Raw genomic sequence first — 26,311 nt, forward strand, 5'->3', positions numbered from 1 at the left:
GGCACACCAGGCGATTGTATCCTGTGCCTGGCTTGGAGGGTCCCATGCCCACGGAGCCTCCCTCATCGTTAGCACAGCAGTCTGAGATCTAACTGCAAGGTGGCAGCAAGGCTGGGGGAGGGGCGCCTGCCATTGCTGAGGCTTAAGTAGGTAAACAAAGTGGCAGGGAAGCTTGAACTAGGTGGAGCCCACCGCAGCTCAACGAGGCCTGCCTGCCTTTGTAGACTCTACCTCTGGGGACAGGCCATAGCTAAATAAAAAGCAGCAGAAACCTCTGCAGATGTAAATGTCCCTGTCTGACAGCTTTGAAGAGAGTAGTGATTCTCCCAGCACGGAGGTTGAGATCTGAGAATGGACAGACTGCCTGCTCAAGTGGGTCCCTGACTCCGGAGTAGCCTAACTGGGAGACATCCCCCACTAGGTGCAGACTGACACCTCACACCTCACACAGCTGGGTACACCTCTGAGACGAAGCTTCCAGAGCAGCCATCAGACAGCAACGCTTGCTGTTCAGCAATATTCTCTCATCTGCAGCCTCCGCTCCTGATACCCAGGCAAACAGGGTCTGGAGTGGACCTCAAGCAAACACCAACAGACCTGCAACTGAGGGTCCTGACTGTTAGAAGGAAAGCTAACAGACAGAAAGGACATCCACACCAAAACCCCATGTGTACGTCACCATCATCAAAGACCAAAGGTAGATAAAACCACAAAGATGGGGAAAAAGCAGTGTAGAAAAGGTGGAAATTCAAAAAATCAGAGCGTCTCTCCCCCTCCAAAGCAACGCAGCTCCTCACCAGCAATGGAACAAAGCTGGACAGAGAATGACTTTGATGAGTTGAGAGAAGAAGGCTTCAGTTGATCAGACTTCTCAGAGCTAAAGGAGGAACTACAAACCCAGTGCAAAAAAACTAAAAACCTTGAAAAAAGTTTTGAGAAATGGATAACTAGAATAACCAATATAGAGAAGTCCATAAATGACCTGATAGAGATGAAAACCATGACTTGAGAACTACTTGACAAATGCACAAGCTTCAGTAACAGACTCGATCAACTGGAAGAAAGAGTATCAGCGATTGAAGATCAAATGAATTAAAGGAAGTGAGAAGAGAAGTTTAGAGAAAAAAGAGTAAAAAGAAATGAACAAAGCCTCCAAGACATAAGGGATTATATGAAAAGACCAAATCTATGTCTGATTGGTGTACCTGAAAGTGACGGGAAGAATGAAACCAGTTGGAAAACGCTCTGCAGGATATTATCCAGGAGAACTTCCCCAACCTAGGAAGGCAGGCCAACATTCAAATTCAGGAAATACAGAGAACGCCACAAAGATACTCCTTGAGAAGGGAAACTCCAAGACACTTAATTGTCAGATTCACCAAAGTTGAAATGAAGGAAAAAATGTTAAGGGCAGCAGAGAGAAAGATAGGTTACCCACAAAGGGAAGCCCGTCAGACTAACAGGAGATCTCTCGGCAGAAACTCTCCAAGCCAGAAGAGAGTGGGGGCCAATATTCAACGTTCTTAAAGAAAAGAATTTTCAACCCAGAATTTCATATCCACCCAAGCTAAGTTTCATAAGTGAAGGAGAAATAAAATCCTTTACAGATAAGCAAATGCTTAGAGATTTTGTCACCACCAGACCTGCCCTACAAGAGATCCTGAAGGAAGCACTAAACGTGGAAAGGAACAACCGGTACCAGCCATTGCAAAAACATGCCAAAATATAAAGACCACTGATGCTAGCAAGAAACTGCATCAACTAACGAGCAAAATAACCAGCTAACATCATAATGACAGGATCAAGTTCACACATAACAATATTAACCTTAAATGTAAGTGGGCTAAATGGTCCAATTAAAAGACACAGACTGGCAAATTGGATAAAGAGTCAAGACCCATCAGTTTGCTGTATTTGGGAGACCCATCTCACATGCAGAGAGACACATAGGCTCAAAATAAAGGGATGGAGGAAGATCTACCAAGAAAATGGAAAACAAAAAAAGGCAGGGGTTACAATCCTAGTCTCTGATAAAACAGACTTTAAACTATCAAAGATCAGAACAGACAAAGAAGGCCATTACATAATGGTAAAGAGATCAATTCAACAAGAAGAGCTAACTATCCTAAATATATATGCACCCAATACAGGAGCACCCAGATTCATAAAGCAAGTCCTTAAAGACTTACAAAGAGACTCAGACTCCCACACAATAATAATGGGAGACTTTAACACCCCACTGTCAACATTAGACAGATCAACGAGACAGAAAGTTAACAAGGATATCCAGGAATTGAACTCACCTCTGCACCAAGTGAACCTAATGGACATCTATAGAACTGTCCACCCCAAATCAACAGAATATACATTCTTCTCAGCACTACATCACACTTACTCCAAAATTGACCACATAGTTGGAAGTAAAGCACTCCTCAGCAAATATAAAAGAACAGAAATTATAACAAACTGTCTCTCAGACCACAGTGCAATCAAACTAGAACTCAGGATTAAGGAACTCAATCAAAACCGCTCAACTCCATGGAAACTGAACAACCTGCTCCTGAATGACTACTGGGTACATAACGAAATGAAGGCAGAAATAAAGATGTTCTTTGAAACCAGTGAGAACAAAGATACAACATACCAGAATCTCTGGGACACATTTAAAGCAGTGTGTAGAGGAAAATTTATAGCACTAAATGCCCACAAGAGAAAGCAGGAAAGATCTAAAATTGACACCTTAACATCACGATTAAAAGAATTAGAGAAGCAAGAGCAAACACATTCAAAAGCTAGCAGAAGGCAATAATAACTAAGATCAGGGCAGAACTGAAGGAGATAGAGACACAAAAAACCCTCCAAAAAACAATGAATCCAGGAGTTGGTTTTTTGAAAAGATCAGCAAAATTGATAGACTGCTAGCAAGACTAATGAAGAAAAGAGAGAAGAATCAAATAGACACAATAAAAAATGATAAAGGGGATATCACCACCGACCCCACAGAAATACAAACTACCATCAGAGAATACTATAAACACCTCTACGTAAATAAACTCGAAAACCTAGAAGAAATGGATGAATTCCTGGAAACATACACTCTCCCAAGACTAAACCAGGAAGAAGTTGAATCCCTGAATAGACCAATAGCAGGCTCTGAAATTGAGGCACTAATTAATAACCTACCAACAAAAAAAAGTTCAGGACCAGATGGATTCACAGCCAAATTCTACCAGAGGTAGAAAGAGGAGCTGGTACCATTCCTTCTGAAAGTATTCCAATCAATGGAAAAAGAGGGAATCCTCCCTAACTCATTTTATGAGGCCAACATCATCCTGATACCAAAGCCTGGCAGAGACACAACAAAAAAAGAGAATTTTAGACCAATATCCCTGATGAACATCGATGCAAAATCCTCAATAAAATACTGGCAAACTGAATCCAGCAGCACATCAAAAAGCTTATCCACTGTGATCAAGTGGGCTTCATCCCTGAGATGCAAAGCTGGTTCAACATATGCTAATCAATAAACGTAATCCAGCATATAAACAGAACCAAAGATGAAAACCACATGATTATCTCAATAGATGCAGAAAAGGCCTTTGACAAAATTCAACAGCTCTTCATGCTAAACATTCTCAATAAATTAGGTATTTATGGAAAGTATTTCAAAATAATAAGAGCTATTTATGACAAACCCACAGCCAATATCATACTGAATGGGCAAAAACTGGAAGCATTCCCTTTGAAAACTCGCACAAGAGAGGGATGCCCCCTCTCAGCACTCCTATTCAACACAGTGTTGGAAATTCTGGCCAGGGCAATCAGGTATGAGAAAGAAATAAAGTGTATTCAATTAGGAAAAGAGGAAGTCAAATTGTCCCTGTTTGCAGATGACATGATTGTATCCCATTCACAATTGCTTCAAAGAGAATAAAATACGTAGGAATCCAACTTTACAAGGGTTATGAAGGACCTCTTCAAGGAGAGCTACAAACCACTGCTCAGTGAAATAGGACACAAACAAATGGAAGAACAGTCCATGCTCATGGATAGGAAGAATCAATATTGTGAAAATGGCCATACTGCCCAAGGTAATTTATAGATTCAATGCCATCCCCATTAAACTACCAATGACTTTTTTCACAGAATTGGGAAAAACTACTTTAAAGTTCATATGGAACAAAAAAAGAGCCTGCATTGCCAAGACAATCCTAAGTCAAAAGAACAAAGCTGGAGGCATCATGCTACCTGACTTCAAACTATACTACAAGGCTACAGTAACCAAAACAGCATGGTGGTGGTACCAAAACAGACATACAGAGCAGTGGAACCGAAGAGAGCCCTCAGAAATAATACCACACATCTACAACCATCTGATCGTTGACAAACCTGACAAAAACAAGAAATGGGGAAAGGATTCCCTATTTAATAAATGGTGCTGGGAAAACTGGCTAGCCATAAGTAGAAAGCTGAAACTGGATCCTTTCCTTACTCTTTATACGAAAATTAATTCAAGATGGATTAGAGACTTAAATGTTAGACCTAAAACCGTAAAAACCCCTAGAAGAAAACCTAGGCAATACCATTCAGGACATAGGCATGGGCAAGGACTTCATGTCTAAAACACCAAAAGCAATGGCAACAAAAGCTAAAATTGACAAATGGGATCTAATTAAACTAACGAGCTTCTGCACAACAGAAGAAACTACCATCAGAGTGAACAGGTAACCTACAGAATGGGAGAAAAGTTTTGCAATCTATTCATCTGACAAAGGGCTGATTTCCAGAACCTACAAAGAACTCAAACAAATTTACAAGAAAAAAAAACCCCATCAAAAAGTTGGCAAAGGATATGAACAGACACTTCACAAAAGAAGACATTTATGCAGCCAACAAACATGAAAAAATGCTCCTCATCACTCACCATCAGAGAAATGCAAATCAAAACCACAATGAGATACCATCTCACTGCAGTTAGACTCGTGATCATTAAAAAGTCAGGAAACAACAGGTGTTGGAGAGGATGTGGAGAAATAGGAACACTTTTACACTGTTGGTGGGACTGTAAACTAGTTCAACCATTGTGGAAAACCGTGTGGCGATTCTTCAAGGACCTAGAACTAGAAATACCTTTTGATCCAGCCATCCTATTACTGGGTATATATCCAAAGGATTATAAATCGTGCTGCTATAAAGACACATACACATGTATGTCTATTGCAGCACTATTCACAATAGCAAAGACTTGGAATCAACCAAAATGTCCATCAGTGATAGACTGGATTAAGAAAATGTGGCACATATGCATCATGGAATACTCTGCAGCCATTAAAAAGGTAAATTCGTGTCCGTTATAGGGACATGGATGCAGCTGGAAACGGTCATTCTCAGCAAACTATCGTGAGAACAGAAAACCAAACACCAGATGTTCTCACTCATAGGTAAGAATTGAACAATGAGATCACTTGGACACAGGAAGGGGAATATCACACACCGGGGCCTGTTGTGGGATGACGTGGCGGAGAGGGGAGGGATAGCATTAGGAGATATACCTAATGTAAATGACAAGTTAATGGGAGCAGCACACCAACATGGCACATGTATACGTATGTAACAAACCTGCACATTGTGCACATGTACCCTAGAACATAAAGTATAATTTTAAAAAAGAAAAAAGAAAAGTCAAACTAATGATAATCTTTTTAAATTGAGAAGTAAATTTAACAAAGTCACTCACTGAATTTTTATGTCTTGTAACAAAAGTTGGAAAGTTAAAAAGTAAAGCCCACTTTTTACAATAGCATTAAAAAAAGAAACATTCTTTAAATACAAAGGCATAAATAGCTTAAAAGTAAAAGGATAAAAATGATATACTATCCTCATCAAATCAAATCAAACTAATTAAAATAAAACATTGAAAGAAAGCTAGAATAGCCACATTGATAGCAAGCAAAGTGTATTTCCAAACCAAGACTATTACTAGAGCTAAAGCAGTTCATTTCATAATGTAAAGGGGGGTGGTTAAGAGGATATGACTATTGTAAATGTTTATGTACCCGACAATAAAACTTCAAAATACATAAAGTAAAAACAGAACTGCAATGAGAATCAGACATATCAAAAATTATAGCCAGAGATTTCAATACTCCTAGTTCAATAATTGGTAGAAATAGACAGAAAATCAGTAAGAATAAAAGAACACTTGAATGACACTATCAATCAATTTGATGTAATTGACCTTTAAAGAACATTCTGTCCAACAGTACAATATAAATTCTTTTCTGAGACATACAGACATTTAATAATATAGACCGTACTCAGAGCAATAAAACAAATCTCAGATAAATTTGTTTTAAATTCAAGTTGTATAAAATGTTTGATCATAATGAAATTAAATAATTACTAACAATAACATCTCTGAGAAGTAACCAAGCATTTGAATACTAAATAGCACACTTTTAAATGATCTCCTTCAAAAAAAAATCAGAAAAACATTTGAAGAAAGAAATAAGAAAGTTTTTTCAACTGAATAAAAATGAACACACCATATATATGAATTTTGGGGATGCCACTAAAATAATAATTAGGGAGATTTTATTGCTCTAAAAAATTTAGTAATTTTAAAAAATGTCTTAAATAGTGGTCTCAGCATCCATTTTAAACTAAAAAAGAGGATGAAACTAAAAATACAAGCAGAAGGCAAACAATGAAGATCAGAGTGGAGATCAACAAATTATAAACCAGAAACAATAGAGGAAATTATGAAACTAAAAGTTATTTTTAAAAAAATTGGTAAAATTGGTGTGTTTTTGGCCAGAAAAGTGAGAGAGTAGGTAAATGACTAATACCAAGAAAGAGGGAGGTAACATCACTGTGTCTTCTATAGGTGTTAAAGTGGTACTAAGAGAACATTAAGAACAAGTCGATGAAATAAAATATTTTTTGAGAAACAGAAGCTATGAAGACTCACTCAAGGAAAAACAGATAAATTGAATAGCCCTATATCTGTTAGAGAATTTAAATTTATTGGTAAAAACTTTTCTACAGTAAAATTCCTGGTTCAAATGGCTTCACTATTGAGTTCTACTAATCCTTTAAGAAAGAAATAATAATTTTGGCCAGGCACAGTGGCTCATGCCTATAATCCCAGCACTTTGGGAGGCTAAGGCAGGAGGATCACTTGGAGTCAGGAGTTCAAGACCAGCCTAACCAACATGGTGAAAATCCATCTCTACTAAAAACACAAAAATTGGTCAGGTGTTGTGACACATGCCTTTAGTCTCAGCTACTCGGGAGACTGAGACAGGAGAATTGCTTGAACCCAGGAGGCAGAGGTTACAGTGAGCCAAGATTATGCCGCTGCATTCCAGCCTGTGTGACAGAGTGAGTGAGACTCCATCTCAAAAAAAAAATAAAATAAAATAAAATAAAAATTATAAACAAATTCTTCCAGAAAATTGAGAGAGTATTTCCCAAATCATTTTATGAGGTTAGCATTACCCTAATACAGAAACAAGAGTTAAGAAAACTAAAGACAAGTATCTCTTCTGACTATAAATGTAAAAGTTCTAAAAATTTAACAAATTGAATCCAACAACATATAAAAAGAATAATACATTATGACTACAAAGGGCTTATATCCATAATGCAAGGCGAGTCACACATTTGAAAATCAGTGTAAATTATCATGTTAACATATTAAATGTAAAAACCATGTGATCATTTCAGCAAACACAGAAAAACATTGATGAAATGCAGCATCCACTAATGATTAAAAAAACTCTCAGAAAACCAGCAGTAGAAAGGAACTTCCTCAATCTTATTAAAAGCAACTACAAAAAATCCTACTATAGCGAACATCATACTTGTCAAAGAGTAAACGTTTTCACCCCCAAATGAAGAACAATACCAAAGTGTACACTCTCACCACTTCTATTCTACATTGTACTGGAGGTTCTATCCAGTGCAATATGACATGATGTAAACAGATGTGCTGTGACCTAGACCTTCTTGTTTTATTTCTAGAGCATAGACAAAGTAGTTTTGTCATAATTTTAAAGTAGATTTGTCATAATTTTTAAGTATATTTGTCATAATTCTAAGAAATAATTTTAGAATTATTGAAACGGTAAATGAGCATTGACTTCATCTTATTCATCAGTTGCATTAACCGTTAAGAAGAGTCAGCTTGTTTTTTGAAGCATTGAGGCTAGGCATTGACTTCTCCTCTCTAGCTATGAAAATCGTGGATGGCATTTTCTTTTAATAGAAGGCTGTCTTTTGTGCATTGAAAATATATTGTTTAGGGCAGCCACCTTCATCAATGACCTTAGCTAGAGCTTTTAGATAACATGCTGCAGTTTCTCCGTCAGCACTTGCTGCTTTACCTTGCATTTGTATGTTATAAAGATTGCTTCTTTCCTTAAATCTCAGTAGCCAACCTCTGCTAGCTTCCAGTGTTTCTTCTGCAGCTTTCTCACCCCTCAAAGCCTCCCTGGAATTGAAGAGAGCTAAGGACTTAGTTTGATTTAGGCTTTGGCTTAAGGCAATGTTGTGGCTGGTTTGATCGTCTATCCAGATCTTCTATCTACTCAAATTTTCTCCACATTATCGATAAGGTAGTTTCACTTTCTTATTTGTTGACTGAAGTAGCATTTTTCAATTCCTTCAAGAACTTTTTCTGTGCATTTACAAATTGACTAACTGCACAAAAGGCCTAGCTTTCAGCCTGTCTTAGCTTTTGGTATGCCTTCATCACTAAGTGTAATCATTTCTAGATTTTGATTTAAAGTAAGATATATGAGACTATTTCTTTCACATGAATACTTAAAGGCCACTACTGTAGGTTTATTCATTGGTTTAATTTCAATATCGTTGTGTCTCAAAAAAAGGAATGCTTGAGGACAGCGAGAAAGACGGAAAATGGCATGTCAGTGAGGTGGGCAGAGCACATATCACATGTATTGATTAAGTTTGCTATCTTCCGTAAATGTGGTTTGTGGCTCTGCGAAACAATTACAACAGTAATATCAAAGATCACTGATCAATGATCACCGTAACAGATATAAAAATAATTTTAAAAGTTTGAAATATTGTAAGCATTACCCAAATGTGACGCAGAGACACAAAGTGAGTTCATGCTGTTGGGAAAATGGCGCTGATAGACTTGCATGATGCAGGGTTTCCACACATCTTCAAATTATAAAAACATAATCTCTCTGAAGTACAATAAAATGAGTATTTCATGTGAGAAACACACATACACCCATCCAGATGCAAAGAATGGACTCGGAGACACACAGCAGCAGAAGTGACTCTTTTTTTTTTTTTTTTTTTTTATTTTTTTTATGGAGTCTCGCTCTGTGGCCCAGGCTGGGGTGCAGTGGTGCGATCTCAGCTCACTGCAACCTCTGCCTCCCAGGTTCAAGTGATTCTCCTGCTTCAGCCTCATGAGTAGCTGGGATTACAGGCATGCGTCACCACGCCCGGCTACTTTTTGTATTTTTATTAGAGATGAGGTTTCACCATGTTGGCCAGTTGGTCTTGAACTCCTGACCTCAGGTGATCCACCCACCTCGGCCTCCCAAAGTGCTGGGATTACAGGCGTGAGCCACCGCACTCACCCAGCCAGAGCAAAAGTTTTAATGGCAGTCTTGCGAGATCCGGAGCCTGGTAGGCAGGCACACCCAGGACAGTTAGAGCAGGTAATTTATTGCCTAGCAAGCAAGTCCCTTCCCCAGTTCCTCATTGGTTGGGTACGATGGAGTTATGATCTTCCTGGACATCACCTGAGTTTCATTATCCCCCTTATAAGGTTATAACCCAATCCCCTTCCTCACTGAAGTTTTGATTTCCCAGTAACAAAACTTTCTTCCCTTTTGTGGGCTGACCCCTCCTCTGCATTCTGTTTGCTTATTGTGACCTTCTAGGTGCATCAGCCATGCAGTTTGTTACATCTGCAGGCTGGGTGCCAGTACTTAGATTTATTATGCCTTCAAAATGGACCATTTAAAATGTTTTCTCACATTCAGTGCTCTCAATGTACACCAACTGTGTGATCTCTTAATAAATAAGCTGTGTGTGTGTAATCAAAGTAAAGTTGATTTCAGTTTTACATAACTTCTGATAAGATGCTTTTTGTAAGCTTCATGGTAACCACAAAGTAAAAACCAATATTAGATATGCTAAATATATTAAGACGTATGAAAGAAACTGAAGAGGATACACACATGCAAAATGGAAAGATATTTTATGCTCATTGATTGGAAGAATTAATATTGTTAAAATATCTGTACTACCCAAAGTGATCTACAGATTCAGGGCCATCCCTACCAATGACATGCTTCACAGAAATAGAAAAAAAAAAAATCCTTAACTTTGTATGAAACCACAAAAGACTCTGAAGTGCTAAAGCAATCCTGAGCAAAAAGAACAAAACTGGAGGTATCACACAGTCTAATTTCAAAGCATACTACACAGGTGTAGTACTGGCATACTATAGCATAGTACTGACATAAAACAGACACGCAGACCACTGGGATAGAATAGAGAATCCAAATGTAAGTCCATGCACTTACCCCCAAATCATTTTTGACAAAGGTACCATGAACACACATTCAGGAAAGGACAAGCTCTTGAAAAATTAGTGCTGGGAAAACTGGGTATCTATAAGCAAAAGAATGAAACTAGGTCCCTATCTTTAACCATGTATGAAAATCAACTCAAAATGGATTAAAGACTTAAATTATGTCTTGAAACTATGAAACTACTAGAAGAAAGCACTAGGTAAACACTATAGGAAATTAGTCTGGGCAAAGATTCTTGGGGTAAGGCCTCAAAAGCACAGGCAACAAAAGCAAAAATAGACAAATAGGATTACATTAAGCAGAAAAGCTCTGCACAGCAAAGAAAATAATCAGCAGAGTTGAAGAGATGGCATGCAGAATGGGGAGACTATTAATATTTGCAAACTATCCATCCAATAAGAATATAATGATGGATGAAACTGGAGGTTACTATGCTAAGTGAAATAAGCCAGGCTCAGACAGACACACGTTACTGTGGTACACGTTACTACAGTACACGTTACTACAGTACACACGTTACTACCTCTATGGAGGTAGAGAGGGGAATGGTGGATACCAGAGGCTGGGAAGCAAGGGGATGAGGAGAGGGGTTAAAGAGTAGTTGACTGAGGGGTATAAAAATGCAGTTAAATAGAAGGAATATGTTCTAACATTTGCTGCCACAATAGGGAAATTATAGTTAATAATTGTATATTTTTCAATGGCTAGAAGAAAAAAATTTTACAGTGTTCCCAACACAGGGAAAAGATTGAAGTGACTGATATTCCAATTACCCTGATTTTATGATTATACAATTTATATGGGTATCAAAACATCACATGTGCCCCCAAAATATGTACAACTCTTATATCACAATGAAAATATTTGATTAAAAAATAAATAGGCCTGATTTTGTTTCAAAGTCATATTACCAGAGATTTTTTTTCTGATCTAAAAAGATGACAAATTTTACCGAATGACGGCTCAAATGATTGCAGTGGACCCTGCTGGCATCCCTGAATCAGATTCCCCAAGGTCTGTGTGCTGGTTGCTAAGAACGTGAACCTGAAGCCTTCAGAAGATTGCTTGGGCACTGGAGCCGTTCACAGAAGCAAGAGTGGGAAACGCCTGGGAGTTCTAACCTCCTGAGGCCAGCCCTAAGCCAATGACAGACAGCTCAACAACGGGGAATCCCGGCTCCTCTGCATGGCCATGCATGTCAGGCATGGCTGGGACTTCACCTGAAACCACACGCCTGCTTTGCTGCTTCCCTCCCTGCCCTACTCACACTCTGCCTGCCTCTCGGGATTGTGTCCCTGCTCAGTCACTTGAACCCAGCTCCTCCTCTTGGGGTCGAATAAGGAGAAGGGACGGGAAGTGTGTCGTTTTCTTCTGATCCCCGTTCTCTCTGAGCGAGCTGGGGTTCAGAGCACCACAGTGCTGTCCCTGCTTTGAGAAGATCTGGGCTTTCAGGGGAGACCCTTACTTAGGACACCAAGCACAGTACTTAGATAATACTCTTACCTTCTAATGCAGATGTCAGTCAAATTTAAAACAAAGTGTATTTTTTTTTTTGCCAGCATCTCAGGTTTCTAGCCCAGTCTCTGTTACAAAGTTAGCAGTAGTCAGATGTAGAATGATCAAAGCTGCACCCGTGTTTTCGGGCTGACTGTGGGCTCAGGAAACTCATATGGCCCTCTGAGAGGTATACCCCCATAGACAGCAATGTGGGTGTCTTAAGTTATGGGGCCTCAGGAACAAACAATGCTCTGTTACAAAGATCGGGAGCTTTAGTAAAACCCTGATTTGCATTTTTTTAAAAAACTATAGATAGTGGCTCTAAATTCAAATGTACATACATGTGTATTCTGTAAAAGGATTAGAAGTTCTCCTGGAATGGAAGATCTTTCTATATATTCAGTCTCAACATATGTATTGAACACCTCCTGTGCGCCAAGTATTTTCTAAGATAATTTTTTAAAGACTCGCTACATGGGCTGTCTTTGTGGAATGAGTAATTGAATAAGGAGAAGTGACAGTGTGCAGCTTTCTTCTGATCCCCATTCTCTCTGAGTGAGCTGGGGTTCAGAGCACCATAGTGCTGTCCCTGCTTTGAGAAGATGTGGGCGTCTTAGGGCTGATCTGGAGGTTGGAGAAGCAAAAGTCACACAGGTTGAAAATTGTGACTGCTGAGGTGCCCTGGTACTGGTGAGGGCAGTGGGTAGCTAGAGAGGAGAAAACTCCATGATATGTGGGTAAGTGCTGGGACTGAGGGGTTTCCTAGAATACTGGACATTGGGTAGTAACACTGGAAATGTCCCCGGTCAGTCACCCCATATTTTTATGGCTCCTGTGATCCCGTCTGCTGTGGGGCTGTACACCTAGTGGGAAGGCGTTTCCCGTATCGCCTGGTAAACAGGTGAACATCTTATCTTTTCACTTTCCTGTATGATACATGAAACTTGACCCCTTTCCTTGATTTCTATTAAAAATTATCCTACTTAAGTCATTAATGTTTGAAGCAGAGTCTGCGGAAGGTTTGGAGAGATAGAGTGATTTTATTGCCAAGAAGCAAGCATCACACAGACAAAGGAGCTTACATTGAAATCATACCCCTGCTTAGGGGCCCCATCCCTGTGACAGTAGACTCTCTCTCTGTTGGCCAGTCCCTCTTTGTCCTCTGTCCTCCATCTTCCTCTTCTCTGTCTTCTGCTGCTCACCATGCCCAGATTCTCACGTACCGATGAGTTTGATTCGTTTGCCTGTATCTTTGTAATCTCTTTCTGTTCTATTGTTGTAGACCTCAATTTTCAGCTAAGGTTTAGTTACGCAGGAGCCTTCCTGTACAAAGTCAGTTCCCTCCTCCGGGCGTAAGGTTGTTGCTGAGGTCAGCGTCTTGGGCGCCCTGAGTTTTTGCCTACTGGACCTCCTGCAGGAGGTGCTGCATGGACCCTCACCTCATGCTGCATGGGGGTTACAGTGGTGGGGGTCGCAGAAGATTTCAATACTTGGAAAAATCTCTCCGGTTAGAGACCAGAATGAAAGAATTCTCCAAGTTGGGGAAAACAGGTTAATGTTAAAAATGGAAACTGGAGAGGAAGGCTGTCATGAAAGACATGCTTTACTATGAAAATGCTCAGCGTATCACAGGGTTAGCCAAGACTTAACAATCCTCTTCTAAAGAGCTCAGCTCTGCCTACTGGGGGATTTCCCTTGAGAAATTCACGTTGAGCTTTGTTGGTGTGTTAGCACCTTTTGAAACCACGTTCATGGCCAGTTTTCGTGACACATACTTGTCCAGTAAGTGATTAATTCTTTAAGTGAGCTGGTATATGATAGATAATAGATATCTCTGTGGATATCTTAGAAAATCATAGACTTACAGGATTTAGACTTTGTAGAGGTTCCCACCACAATGCCCTAATTTTTTTTTTTTTTGGTTTTTTTTTTTTATTTTTTTTATTATACTTTAAGTTCTAGGGTACATGCGCATAACGTGCAGGTCTGTTACATATGTATATATGTGCCATGTTGGTGTGCTGCACCCATCAACTCGTCAGCACCCATCAATTCATCATTTATATCAGGTATAACTCCCCAGTGCAATCCCTCCCCCCTCCCCCCTCCGCATGATAGGCCCCATTGTGTGATGTTCCCCTTCCCGAGTCCAAGTGAGCTCATTGTTCAGTTCCCACCTATGAGTGAGAACATGCGGTGTTTGGTTTTCTCTTCTTGTGATAGTTTGCTAAGAATGATGGTTTCCAGCTGCATCCATGTCCCTACAAAGGATGCAAACTCATCGTTTTTTATGGCTGCATAGTATTCCATGGTGTATATGTGCCACATTTTCTTAATCCAGTCTGTCACTGATGGACATTTGGGTTGATTCCAAGTCTTTGCTATTGTGAATAGTGCCGCAATAAACATACGTGTGCATGTGTCTTTGTAGTAGCACAATGCCCTAATTTTAAATTTGAGGAAAACAAAGCTCTCAAGAAGTGAGGCTGGCACATCTAATTGGGACTAGATTCATCAATGTCTTATTTCCCTGGAGACAGATCTTCCCCTACCATGGGGATCCGTCTCTGGCTATTGGCAAATGTGGCCTTACCCAACCTGCTTCTAGCAGACACTGTTGAATTTTCACCAACATTAACTGATTCACCACAGTCACCCTGGGGGGCAGGTGTTACCAACACCATCCCCTTGGTATAGATGGTGAGAGGATGTGCTCACTGCCTCACAATCAGGGAGTGGCTGAGCTTGGATTTGAACCCAGGGAGTTGGGCCTGCTAGGTAGGCTCTCAACACCAGGACCACCCTGCCTGTGAGCCCAGACATCAAGGACATTGATGTGCACTCTGCAGTCTTTCTGGGATGCCCCTATCATTGGAAGTGTTTGGGCAGGCTGTCTAATCAACATCCTTCCCTAAACAACGGGAAGCAGGATCAGTGTTTCCCAAACTGCTTTGAAACTGTCATTTAAAAATTTACTGATGAAAAGTTATTTTAATTGTCTCCGAGTTTTCAAGGCTTTCCAGAAAAAAAAAAAAATGCCTTGCTCGAATTTTTTTATTCATTTTTTTTTTGCAGTCAGAAAAAAAATTCTTCCTCAGCCCTTAGAGGACCAGGAGCAGTTTGCCATCATCATAACTCTGCAGAGCCAGCAACTTTTCTTTCCTATCTCTTGATACCTTCAAGGGGGTCTATTAACTGTTTTAGATTATACTCCGGCCCCTTGGTATAGAGTGTAGTGTTTTTTTTTTTTTTTTTTCTTCACCCAGGCTGGAGTGCAGTGGTATGATTATAGCTCACTGCAGCCTCGACCTCCCAGGCTCAGGTAATCTTATCTCAGCCTCCCAAGTAGCTGGGACTACAATCACACACCACCATGCCCAGCTAATTTTTTTTTTTTTTTTGTACTTTTAGTAGAGACAGGGTGTTACCATGTTGCCCAGGCTGGTCTTGAACTCCTGGGCACAAGTGATCCACCCATCTTGTCCTCCCAAAGTGGTGCGATTACAGGCATGAGACACCTTACCCAGCTATGTATTGTAAAGGGAATGAATGTTTTCTTAAGTCAGGTGATGAAAGACATGAAATGTAGATATCTTAACTGTGTTCCAGAAAGATACGTTATGCAATTGATATCTGTGTGCGCTGCAATGTATATATTACAATGAGATACTCTCAGAATGAACCTGTTGACTGTGTGCGTTACTGAGGTCCTCTTTCTGCCTTCCAGTTTTACGGGAGCCCTATACAGTCCGTGTGGAGGACCAGAAAACCATGAGAGGCAATGTTGCGGTCTTCAAGTGCATTATCCCCTCCTCGGTGGAGGCGTACATCACTGTCGTCTCATGGGAGAAAGACACTGTTTCACTTGTCTCAGGTAGGCTTTGCATCTCCAGGGTGCAGGATGCCATGCTCACCTTCTGAAAAGGTTATTTCACAGATGGAATCGGGTCTGCATTTATGTGTTCATTATAATTCAGAATTAGTATTCTTAAGGTTGATGCTAGTTTGTAAGTAAACCTGAAATAAGTGTTTGGCTTATAATGCTTGTTTCAGACATCCTTTGGTGAGTTGACTGATGAAGAGAAATTAGTTACCGGCACAGTAACTGTAGCCATTATGTTAACTTTTTTGAGAAAATTGTGGTTTTATGTTTGCTTCTGAAAACAAGGTAGTAGTATTTTGCGTCTGTGAGAAACCTCAGCATTGCACATATAGCTGATATTATGAAACTAAAACCTGGAAAGTGGAGACCCTGTTTTCATGCCCTTTGGGTGTTTTCCAGTGTCTTGAGAGTTACGTTGTATCTCTGACCTGTTTATTGAAGATTCTACTAAGAATATATATGTAGCACTGAAATGTATATTTGCATATGAATAATTTATTGGCTTATGTTTGGTATCTAGAAAATATTTTAAATTTAGCCTCCAAGAAACTTCAGTTCTTTATTTCTAACGGTGTTGAATTCTTGCTCTGTGCTATTGATTTCTTGCTCTGTGTTATTTACCTGAAAAGGCTACTGTCCGCGTGATGCGTGGTGTTCCTGTTCTGTACATCCTTGGGTAATGACTGTTGGCGTATCTCAAAATGTGTGTTGGCTGCTTTCGGAAAAGAATTGTGAGGAGCATAGTCTGTGTTCCAATGTGGATTATAAATAGTTGCCTTTTTTAAACATGTCTTTATGACCTCACATGCAGATGCACACACAGACACAAACACACAACACATCTCTTGACTAAGCAACATTTTATCAATTTATAGAGAGAAGAATTTGGAACTAAACCCTCATGGTGACACACCATTTTTGTTTTTTAGCCTATTGATTAGATAGAGAGGTTGGTTACTCTACACCAACGACCAGAAGGCATTTAAAAGATCCAAATCAAAATTGAAATACATTGCCATCATAGCACATTACAGGAATCTAGGATATAATGGAATTCTTAGTTTTTATTTAAAAAAAATTGTCTTCACAGTGAATTCAAAACCCCTCACCCTTCAATGAACAATACATTCCTTGCTGTTATGTTGATTAATCATCATAATTTAACTTAGGGTGTTGAAAAATACTAAGCTGAATAGCTGAAATGTGATTGTGATAATCAGAATAGAGACTCGCTTATACACTTTTATTTGCTAATTTTCTATGTTGAAACATCTTCATCTTCTCTCCTTAGGGGTCATGTTATTTTTCTTAATGGCAAATGGAAGGATTTGATGACAGTCATCTGGCTAAGTTTGGAGTCAGACGGGAGAGGCCCTCAAATTTATATGGCAAGGGAGTATAGATTCAGGGAGGGGAAGAATTGGGGTCTATCTTTTCAGTCTTCCGGACTCAGGGACCTAGAATGGAGACTTCATCATCGTTTAACCCCGTCATCCAAATTTGTGGCCTCAGGGTCTGCTCTGGCAGAGGAAGAGACCACGGGAGAATTACAAACACCTTCTTAGTGCTTCCACTTGGAGGTGACACATGTTATCTCTGCTCATGTTTAATTGGACAAAGCAAGTCTCATGGCCATGCCTGACCTCAATGGGGCATGTGCCTGAAGGAAGAGAAGAACTGGAAATCTGGGTGAGAAACTGAAGTATCTACCAGGAGAATTTTTTAACTTTTATTTTAAGTTCAGGGGTACATGTGCAGGTTTTTTACACAGGTAAACTTGTGTCATGGAAGTTTGTTGTATAGATTATTTCGTCACCTGGGTATTAAGCCTAGAACCCATTAGTTAATTTTCCTGATCCTCTTCCTCCTCCCACCCTCCACCCTGAAGTAGGCCCTAGTGTGTGTTGTTCCTCTCTATGTGTCCATGTGGTCTCATCATTTAGCTCCCACTCATAAGTGAGAACATGTTCTACCAGGAAGATTTTTAAATATACGTGGTTATGCATAATATGTTTGTTCTTTTGTTTCCTAGACGTCTTTAATTAGCAGTATCCTCATGTTTATGTTTCACCTTTTTGCAATCTCTAGGAATAGACTTTATTTTCCTTCAAATGTGAACCTAATTAAATAAAAAAAATGAAATGTATATCTAGGGAGGGGATGATGCTGGCATGCAGAATATAGAGTTTATGTCTCTCTGATAGGAACTGTTAAAGCCCATGTCCTCTCATCAGTCAGATATTGGAGCTTCATCCTTTCATACAATTTTAAACGCAAAAGTTTTGGAGAAGCACTTGGCTTTTACTTCACAACAGTATCTAGAAAATAAATACAACACAGGTATTTATTTTACTGAGGAATACATCATCAGTAAGAAGCTTTGGTTTGTTTGTAAGTCAGTCATTGAAAGAAAGAGACTTCATATCAGGTCGTTCAACCTGAGTCGAATAGACTTGTCACTAAAAATGACTTTGTAAATGACAACAAGGCCCCAAAGCAGTGGCATGATCTGCTTATAGAAAGTCTGGAAATTGAGCATTTTACCTGACTTCTATTGCTCGCTGCTGCAGTCAGACCCTGTTCCCAGTGTCTGAGCTCCACCCATCAACAATGCCTAGAAAAGAAGGTCATGAAGTCACTGGAGGTGACACATGGTTTAAAACATTGGAGATCTTAATAAATAAACCATGCTCAGGAGGTTTAGGTGGAGAAGGGTTATATTTCTCTCTGGTTACCAGGACAAGGCACAGATAAGGACAGAGGACAGCCTCCCTCCCCCATCACCCAGGCTGTGCCAGGGGTGGAGGGCGCTAAAAGGGGGACCCTCCCTCCTCCACGCTGGCTGGGGCTGAGTCACTCTGGGGAAGCACTGGGATTCTTGGCTTCACAGAATGACCTTGCATGGCACAGAAAACCCCAGGAACAGAGGGACTTTTTCCAAATTAGTGCTGACCTTCAGGGAAGCTGTCCTGAATGCCATATGCACAGCAGATGATCTGTAAAAGGTTAATTTGTCTCTGTTTTGTATATAAACTGTAACTCCTGCTGAACTAGTTCGGATTTATTCCTTGGCATGGCCGTCTCCCAGGTCCCTCTTCCCGGATTATCAAGTCATCCCAGCCTGCTGGGATCTGGCTGGGAAGTTTGTCCCAGGAAGCATTCCTACTCTGCACGGATCACTTCCTTTAGTGGTTGATTCTCTCCGTGGAGAAAAGCGATTAACTAAATCAGCCATGGAAATAAGCCTGTGCAAGTATCTTAGTGAGTGAGTTAGGTGCAGGTACAGGAGTGCCAGAGAGTTGACCTAGGAAAGCTGGGAGCTGATGGCAGTCGAGAGAGGCTCCAGAAACATTCACAGGCCAAGGCTCAAGATGCCCTGCTGGGCTTCCGGGAAGAGTGTGACTTGTCAGCCTGGGGGATACTTAGGTGCTCAGCCTTGACTATTGGGAGATCCCCTGGGAAGGTCAGAGCAGCAAAGGCCTGCTTCGAACAGATGAGCTTGGGGTTTATGTGAATCTCTAGACCAGGGGACCTTTGGAAATCCTGGTGAAGGTAAATGAGTGTTTGTCTTCTACAAATTCTTTTTTAATGAAAAGCAAAATTAAATATGTTAGTGTATTTCCCTAAAAAGAAACAAAATGGTTTCTATTAGTATGTCTCACTAGGTTTTGCCCTTTATTTTGCTTAAGAAAACAAATGAGTAAGGTATTTTCTTGAGAAGCACAAATGCAGTGTTTGTCAGGGTTTCATGGGTGTCGTCCACTGTCATGGTTGCTTTCGGGAGCTTACTGCACATTAGGGCCTGCATTGATTTCTTTCCAGAGCAGGCTTCAGTTGGCCTGAAGGTAGACGCAGGAATCAAGTTATGCCTCTTCATCATATGAGGCCATGAGGCTACCAGTATCAAGGACGTTAATGAGTTCATTGATTTTGAGTGACCTTTGGAAAGAATACCCCAACAGCCGAGAAGTAGAAATCCCATAATTCCACCAAATGGAGGAAAGATTCATAATATCTGATGTTGCTTTTCTGCCTGCCTGGGCTCTCCCCTGGGCCCTGGGGCCTCACAGGGTGACCCTTCCCTCTGGTATGATGGATGGGGGCGGGGTCGTAAATGTGCAGAGGAAAAACATTTCAGGGACAGGCACAAAGGTGCCATCAGGTGACCTCAGTTAATATGACAGGTCCTGACCTATTGTCTTCTTACCTCTCTAAAATGAGCCAGGAAAAACAAGAGTCATGATGTTCATGTGGATTTTTTTAGATATCCTTATCACTTATCCTAAGCTGCAATGAAATCCTTTTAAATGCCATAATATTAATGTGGCCCAGTAAAAATATAGTAGCTTGAATCGCGACGTGCTTTTGGAGGTGTTGCTGATGTGGAGATACATAAGACACCATCCTGGAAAAAAACAATATCACCGGCTTTATATTTGGGTTTCCCTTGACAAGCCTGTTGTGAATTTCCTCCCGATTAGGGAGGCCAGCAATAAGAGAGCCCAGCCTTCCGTTTCTGTTTCTTCTGATAAAATTGTGAGAATCTCACCAGGGGTTTAGCTACATTAACATCAAAGACACAGCCCAAGGGTAACTGGATTTGGAAAACGGAAAAAGCAAACATTTTACTATTCCCAGAGAAACCGCCTCCCTCTTTAGCAGTGGCCCAATTTTCTGCTGTCATATTTCCTATCTGACTACTTCTATTAGTGATGATTCAAGGAGGATTTTATCTCTTAGGATCAGTAAGTTCAGGTCCAAGGATGATTATCTTCTTTCTGTGTTTTGGGTAAACGTGAACAATTTTCTGCCCACATGAAATATCAAAGGACATAAACCAACCACTTTACATGAAACATTTGCTGTAATTCTTCACTGCCACAGTTGGGTCTGGGCATCATAGGTAACGCAAGACTTGGGCTTTCAGAAGCACTCCCTCCCCAGGTCCCTGCAGAGATGGTTTCTGCAGTTGAGATGCTGGGGGAAGTTCCTGCACTGTCCCTCTTGGGGTGTTAGTGCTGCAGTGGGCGCTTAGGGGCTAAGGCTGCAGCTACACACATGGTTTTGCCTGGAGAAGTAAAGAAGGTTTCAGAAAGGAGGTTGTGATTTAAGAAAACCTTTGCATTTTAGACAGGAGAAAACAAATTATAGGTGCAGCCAACCAAATTAGACAAGGCTGCCCTTAAGCACGTTTCGGCAAACCAGATTGGATGCCATGTATTCTCATGTGGGAAGGGAGGGAGAGCAGCACAGCTGTCGGGGGACCGGAGGGTCACGCTGTGGGGGGCCTCCACTTTGTGCACTCTTGACGATAGAAGTTAACCTTCCCGGCTGGGCGCGGTGGCTCAAGCCTGTAATCCCAGCACTTTGGGAGGCTGAGACGGGCGGATCACGAGGTCAGGAGATCGAGACCATCCTGGCTAACACGGTGAAACCCCATCTCTACTAAAAAATACGAAAATCTAGCCGGGTGAGGTGGCGGGCGCCTGTAGTCCCAGCTACTCGGGAGGCTGAGGCAGGAGAATGGCGTAAACCCGGGAGGCGGAGCTTGCAGTGAGCTGAGATCTGGCCACTGCACTCCAGCCCGGGGGACAGAGCCAGACTCTGTCTCAAAAAAAAAAAAGAAGTTAACCTTCCCTTTCTACGGCACTTCTATTGTGATTTTACTGCTCCTCACTGAGCATTTGCCAGACATCTGCTATGCTGTGGCTGCTACCTTGTGGAGACCTGAGTCTGCCCTCAGAGAGCTTGTGAGTAAAAGAAATGAGATCAACATGAAAAGTGATGTAAAGTTAAAAAACAAAACAAAACAAAACAAAAACCTAGAGTCATCTGAAAGCCTCATCTTTGATTTTAAAAGTGCCAGAGAGTTGCAGAATTAAAGAAGCATTTCTTTAACATTCACTGGAAAGAAATTCGTAGGACCAAATGAAAAGTCTAAAAGGAACATTTTTCTATCTGTTACCATCTCCCTAGCTATCTGTCTTTGTATGTATCATCTAGTCTTGTATTTATATTGCTTTTAGTAAATAAGAACCTCATTTTCAACACTGGAAAGTATTCTTAGCTCAGAACGTGCACACCAGACTGGAAGGAGAAAGGCACAGAGATGTCATGCTTTCACCATGCTATATTTTTGGGAGTGAAGTAACCAAGAAATAGTAAGAGAGGGCCCTGGTCTCTTTCTTTTTTAAAATCATTACTTATGTTATACTTTTGCCATTTAAGTCTATCGCTCACTAAATTAGTTTTTGCATGTGACCCCACTGTCACCTGAAAGTAATTAAAAGCCGGTTGTTTACAGCTCTGGAGAGCCCCTGTGTGACACTAAGAATGGGGGTCATGTGAGGTGAGGGGCACAGCCTGAGTCTCCAAACAGCTGCTAGCAAGGCTCCCAAGCAGCCGCAATAGCAGCTCGTCTGCAGGGCCTCAGCCTGCCAGCGGGAGACCTGCGCCCATTCTGAAAGCCACAAACTGTGTTTTGTGGAGTACAACCCAACACAGAGAAGTATGCTTTTGGCTTTTGAACTATCGAAACAAGTAGATAGACACATAGAGATAGGTATGTTAATACTTTTTCTTTAAAAAAGTAAACAAGAAAAGAAAGCATTGGAGCAAATTTAGCCCAGAGAATCTCAGGAGGGGTGTGTGTACGTGTGTGTGATGTGAGTGTCCACTTATGTGTGTGATGTTCGGTGTGGTGTGTGCATATGTATGTGTGGTGCATGATGTGTGTGTGTAGCATATGTGGTGTGTGCGTGGCATGTGGGGTGTGTACTCTGTGTGTATGTGGTGTGTGTGGAGTGTGTGGTGTGTGAGCTCCGTGTGTGTGGGGTGTGTGTGTGAAGTGTGTGGTGTGTGAGCTCTGTATGTGTGTGGAGGGTGTGTGGGTGATGTGTGTGCTTTGTATCTGTGTGTTGTGTGTGTGTGTGTAAAACCTCATTTGTTGGGCCACTAAGTCACACTAAAATGCCCCTTGATTTCCTATTTTAAGTTTCTGGAATATGACTTGAGTGCAGCGCTGACTCAGGTTAGCTGGGTGACCTAGGGAAAGGCATTTCTATCTCTCGCGGGTTTTTTGTGTGTGTTTATTTTTTTGTTTTTTTGCCTCAGCTTCCTCTCGTGGGTATACAGTGATTTCTCTGGTCCTCTCTCATAATACGATGTCAGGATATTAAAATTCCAAGTTGAATATTCCACCTATTAAGCCAACTGCTGTCTAAGTTATTTTTTCACTTTCTTAGATTTAATCTTGCAGGATGTTATATGTGCGTGTCAAAGGTCCCCAAGCCCACCCTCAGGTTTGGTGATTTGCTGGGAAGACTCAGCATGTAGTTGCACCCATGACTGTGACTTAATACAGGAGAAGGCCATGGAGCAAAAACAGCAAAGGGAAAAGGCACATGAGGTGACGTTCAGGGGAAAGCGGGCCCCAGCTCTCAAGAGTCTTCTCCCTGTGGAATCACTCAGCATGCACTTAATTTCCCCAGCAATGAGTCGTGATAAGAGGTGCAATGTCGTCTACCAGGGGAGCTCCTGGGGACTCAGTGGCCAAGGTTTTCTTTGGGGGCAGCTCACGTGGGCACCCTGGTGTGTTTGTACCAAAGTTCCAGACTGTAGAAGGAAGGCAGGTGCTCATCATGAACTGTATTGCTTATGCAGTTTAGGCAGTGAGCCACTCTGAGGGTGGTGGGAACCCTTCCAATATCCCAGTTCCCAGATACCAGCCAAGGGTCGTTCTTGCAAGCAGCCCTTCATAAGAGTGACAGTCTCAGACCTACCGTGTTAACTCTTCTCTGTGCCATGCAACTTTTTAAATGATGTTGGCTCATCTTCATTTTCATACACTCAACAATCACTTTGCATATGCTCATCATGAAATGCTGGAGAAAGCAAATGAAGAAAATCTCTATTTTGTGTACTTTATTGCCTTGTACCCAAGTATTTCAAGCCTTAAGAAAGGTCTCATCCCAAATTATTTTAAGGTCCGAAAACACATTGACTGATACTCTTCCCTTGCTCCACCTAAGTGTAAATGGAGTTCATTTTATATTCTGACATTAAGGATCTTCTGCCTTCTCTCTCTCTCCCTGTGATGTTTGGTTCTTTCTAGACATAGGAAACAGATGGCCAGCTAAGTCAATCAGATGTAATTTGGACACAAGCATATTCTCTGGTCTGTTGTTCATCTAGGAGTTTTCATTTCAGGAAAGTTCAAGAGAATAACAGGATCATTTAGAAAACAATGTCATGCAGTGATAACCAAATGCTGTTAGATTATTATTATTATCAACAAACTAAAATAGATGTCACAAATCAAGATTTGCTTAGACAATGTGCCACAGTATAAGAAAACAGGATTTGAGATTGAGAAATGTAATTTTTGACTCAGAATAACTTACTAGCTACTCAAGAAGTCAGCGTGAACGCAAGGTATTGTCAAGAGCAGAGATAAAGGAGGGTTGGACGAGGCTCATGGTGCTGTGTCCTATGCGCTGGGCTGGACAAGGTGGAGGAAGGTCTCCTCAGCAGGTGGGTTGGTTGGCCTCCAGAAATCCATCAGGTGGAGCTACCATGGCTGGAAGCCCTTTGTGGCTCTCCTGAGCAGATGGGACAGGACAGCAAACTGTCCAGCAGCCCAGACTTCCTCTCTCCTCAGCAACCGCATCACCTGTGGAATCCCCAGTCTAGGAGCCACCCCCCTTCCCTGCTCCACCGTCAGCCTGCGGAGCGTTCCTGCAGTCTGGGCACTCTGAGCATTTATGCCAGTCCGCGATCTCGGCTCACTGCAAGCTCTGCCTCCCGGGTTCAAGCGATTCTCCTGCCTCAGCCTCCCGAGTAGCTGGGATTATAGGCACGTTCTGCCACACCTGGCTATTTTTTTTTTAGTAGAGACGGGGTTACACCGTGTTAGCCAGGATGGTCTCGATCTCCTGACCTCCTAATCTGCCCGCCTTGGCCTCCCGAAGTGCCGGGATTATAGGCATGAGCCACTGCGCCCAGCCTGGTTTTAACCGGCTCTTCACTTCTTGTCCAGATGCTCAGGTGTTTTTTGCTGCCCGCGTCTGTATAGCTGAAGAGGTCTTTCCCGAGCTTTTTCTCAGCATCCTGGAACACCCCATTCTCAACTCTGCTGTACCTACTTTCCAGCGTTCAAAAGATCGTACCTTTTCACTCTGCAGGGGCTGAGAACAGCTCTCTCAGAAGACCCTTTCTACCTCCAGCATAGCTCAACCCCAAGTTCTCTCCCACAGAAGAGCTTTCCTCTTTCCTTCCAGCTTAGCTTCCCACCGTGCTGCCCTCCCGGTCCCTTTCCCTGCTCCATCCTTCTAGGACCTCTTTTCATCAGCTGTGCCCTCTCTTGCTTCGGACAGCTTCTCTTTAGTAATTACCGTATTTCTTGTGACACAGGTGCTCAGGTCCCCCAGTTTTAAAGAAACCTTTTCCTTTGCTGGCTTTCATACTTCTTTCTTTCTCTATCCTTCCTTCCTTCCTTCCTTCCTTCCTTCCTTCCTTCCTTCCTTCCTTCCTTCCTTCCTTCCTTCCTTCCTTCTTTCCTTCCTTCCTTCTTTCTCTCTCTCACTTCTTTCATTCTTTCTCTTTCTTCTGGCAAACTGTTTTGAGAGAATAGTTTACCCTAGTGAGTATCTTGGGCTCTGCCTGTTACACTCTACTGAAATTCACTACTTCAGGATCACCCGTGACTTCCAAATGTTAAATCCCAAGGCTGTCTCCTGGTCCAGTTTCTCTCCCACCTCCCTGTTAGATGTACACAGTTGATCCACTTCCTCTGTTGGTTCCTGTACTTGGTAACTCTGGCTGCCAAAACAAAATATCACACACCGGGTGGCTTAAACAACAGCAAATTATTTCCTTATGGTCCTAGAGGCTAGAAGTTTGAGATCAGGCTGCCAGCATGGTTAGGTTCTGATGGGGGCGTCCTCCTGGCATGCAAATGGACACCTTCCTGTTGTCCTTACATGACTGACTGTCTCATGTTTCTTCTTGCAAGGACACAAATTCTATCTGATTAGGGGCCCACCCTTATGACCCCATTTAACCTTAATTACTTCCATACTCCAAATTACTTAGTAATTACTGTATTTCTTGTGAAACAGGTGCTGGGGCCCCCAAATTTAAAGAAACTTTTCCCTTTTCCTTTGTCAACTAACTCCTCTTCCTTTCCCTTTCTTCCTCTTTCTTTCTTTCGCTCTTTTGCTCTTTCAGTCTTTTGCTCTCTCTCTCTCCGTCTTTCTTTCACTCTTTTTTCTCTGCCTTTACTTCTTTTTTCTTTCTTTTTTCTTTTTCTCTCTCTCTCTCTCTTTCATTTTTTCTTTGGGGTCAG

At 41.5% G+C, this 26,311-nt stretch overlaps 1 protein-coding gene across 1 annotated transcript in view; it reads left to right on the forward strand.

Annotated features, from left to right (window-relative positions):
* Positions 1-26,311, forward strand: part of DSCAM (DS cell adhesion molecule) — a 703,505-nt gene that overhangs the window by 13,007 nt on the left and 664,187 nt on the right. The window contains exon 3 of the mRNA XM_023193411.2: positions 15,811-15,957. Within this exon, the coding sequence (XP_023049179.2) occupies positions 15,811-15,957 (147 nt within the window). The remainder of the gene's footprint in view (positions 1-15,810; positions 15,958-26,311) is intronic.

This window comes from Piliocolobus tephrosceles, chromosome 19 (assembly GCF_002776525.5).
Source record: "Piliocolobus tephrosceles isolate RC106 chromosome 19, ASM277652v3, whole genome shotgun sequence".
Classification (NCBI taxonomy): domain Eukaryota; kingdom Metazoa; phylum Chordata; class Mammalia; order Primates; family Cercopithecidae; genus Piliocolobus; species Piliocolobus tephrosceles.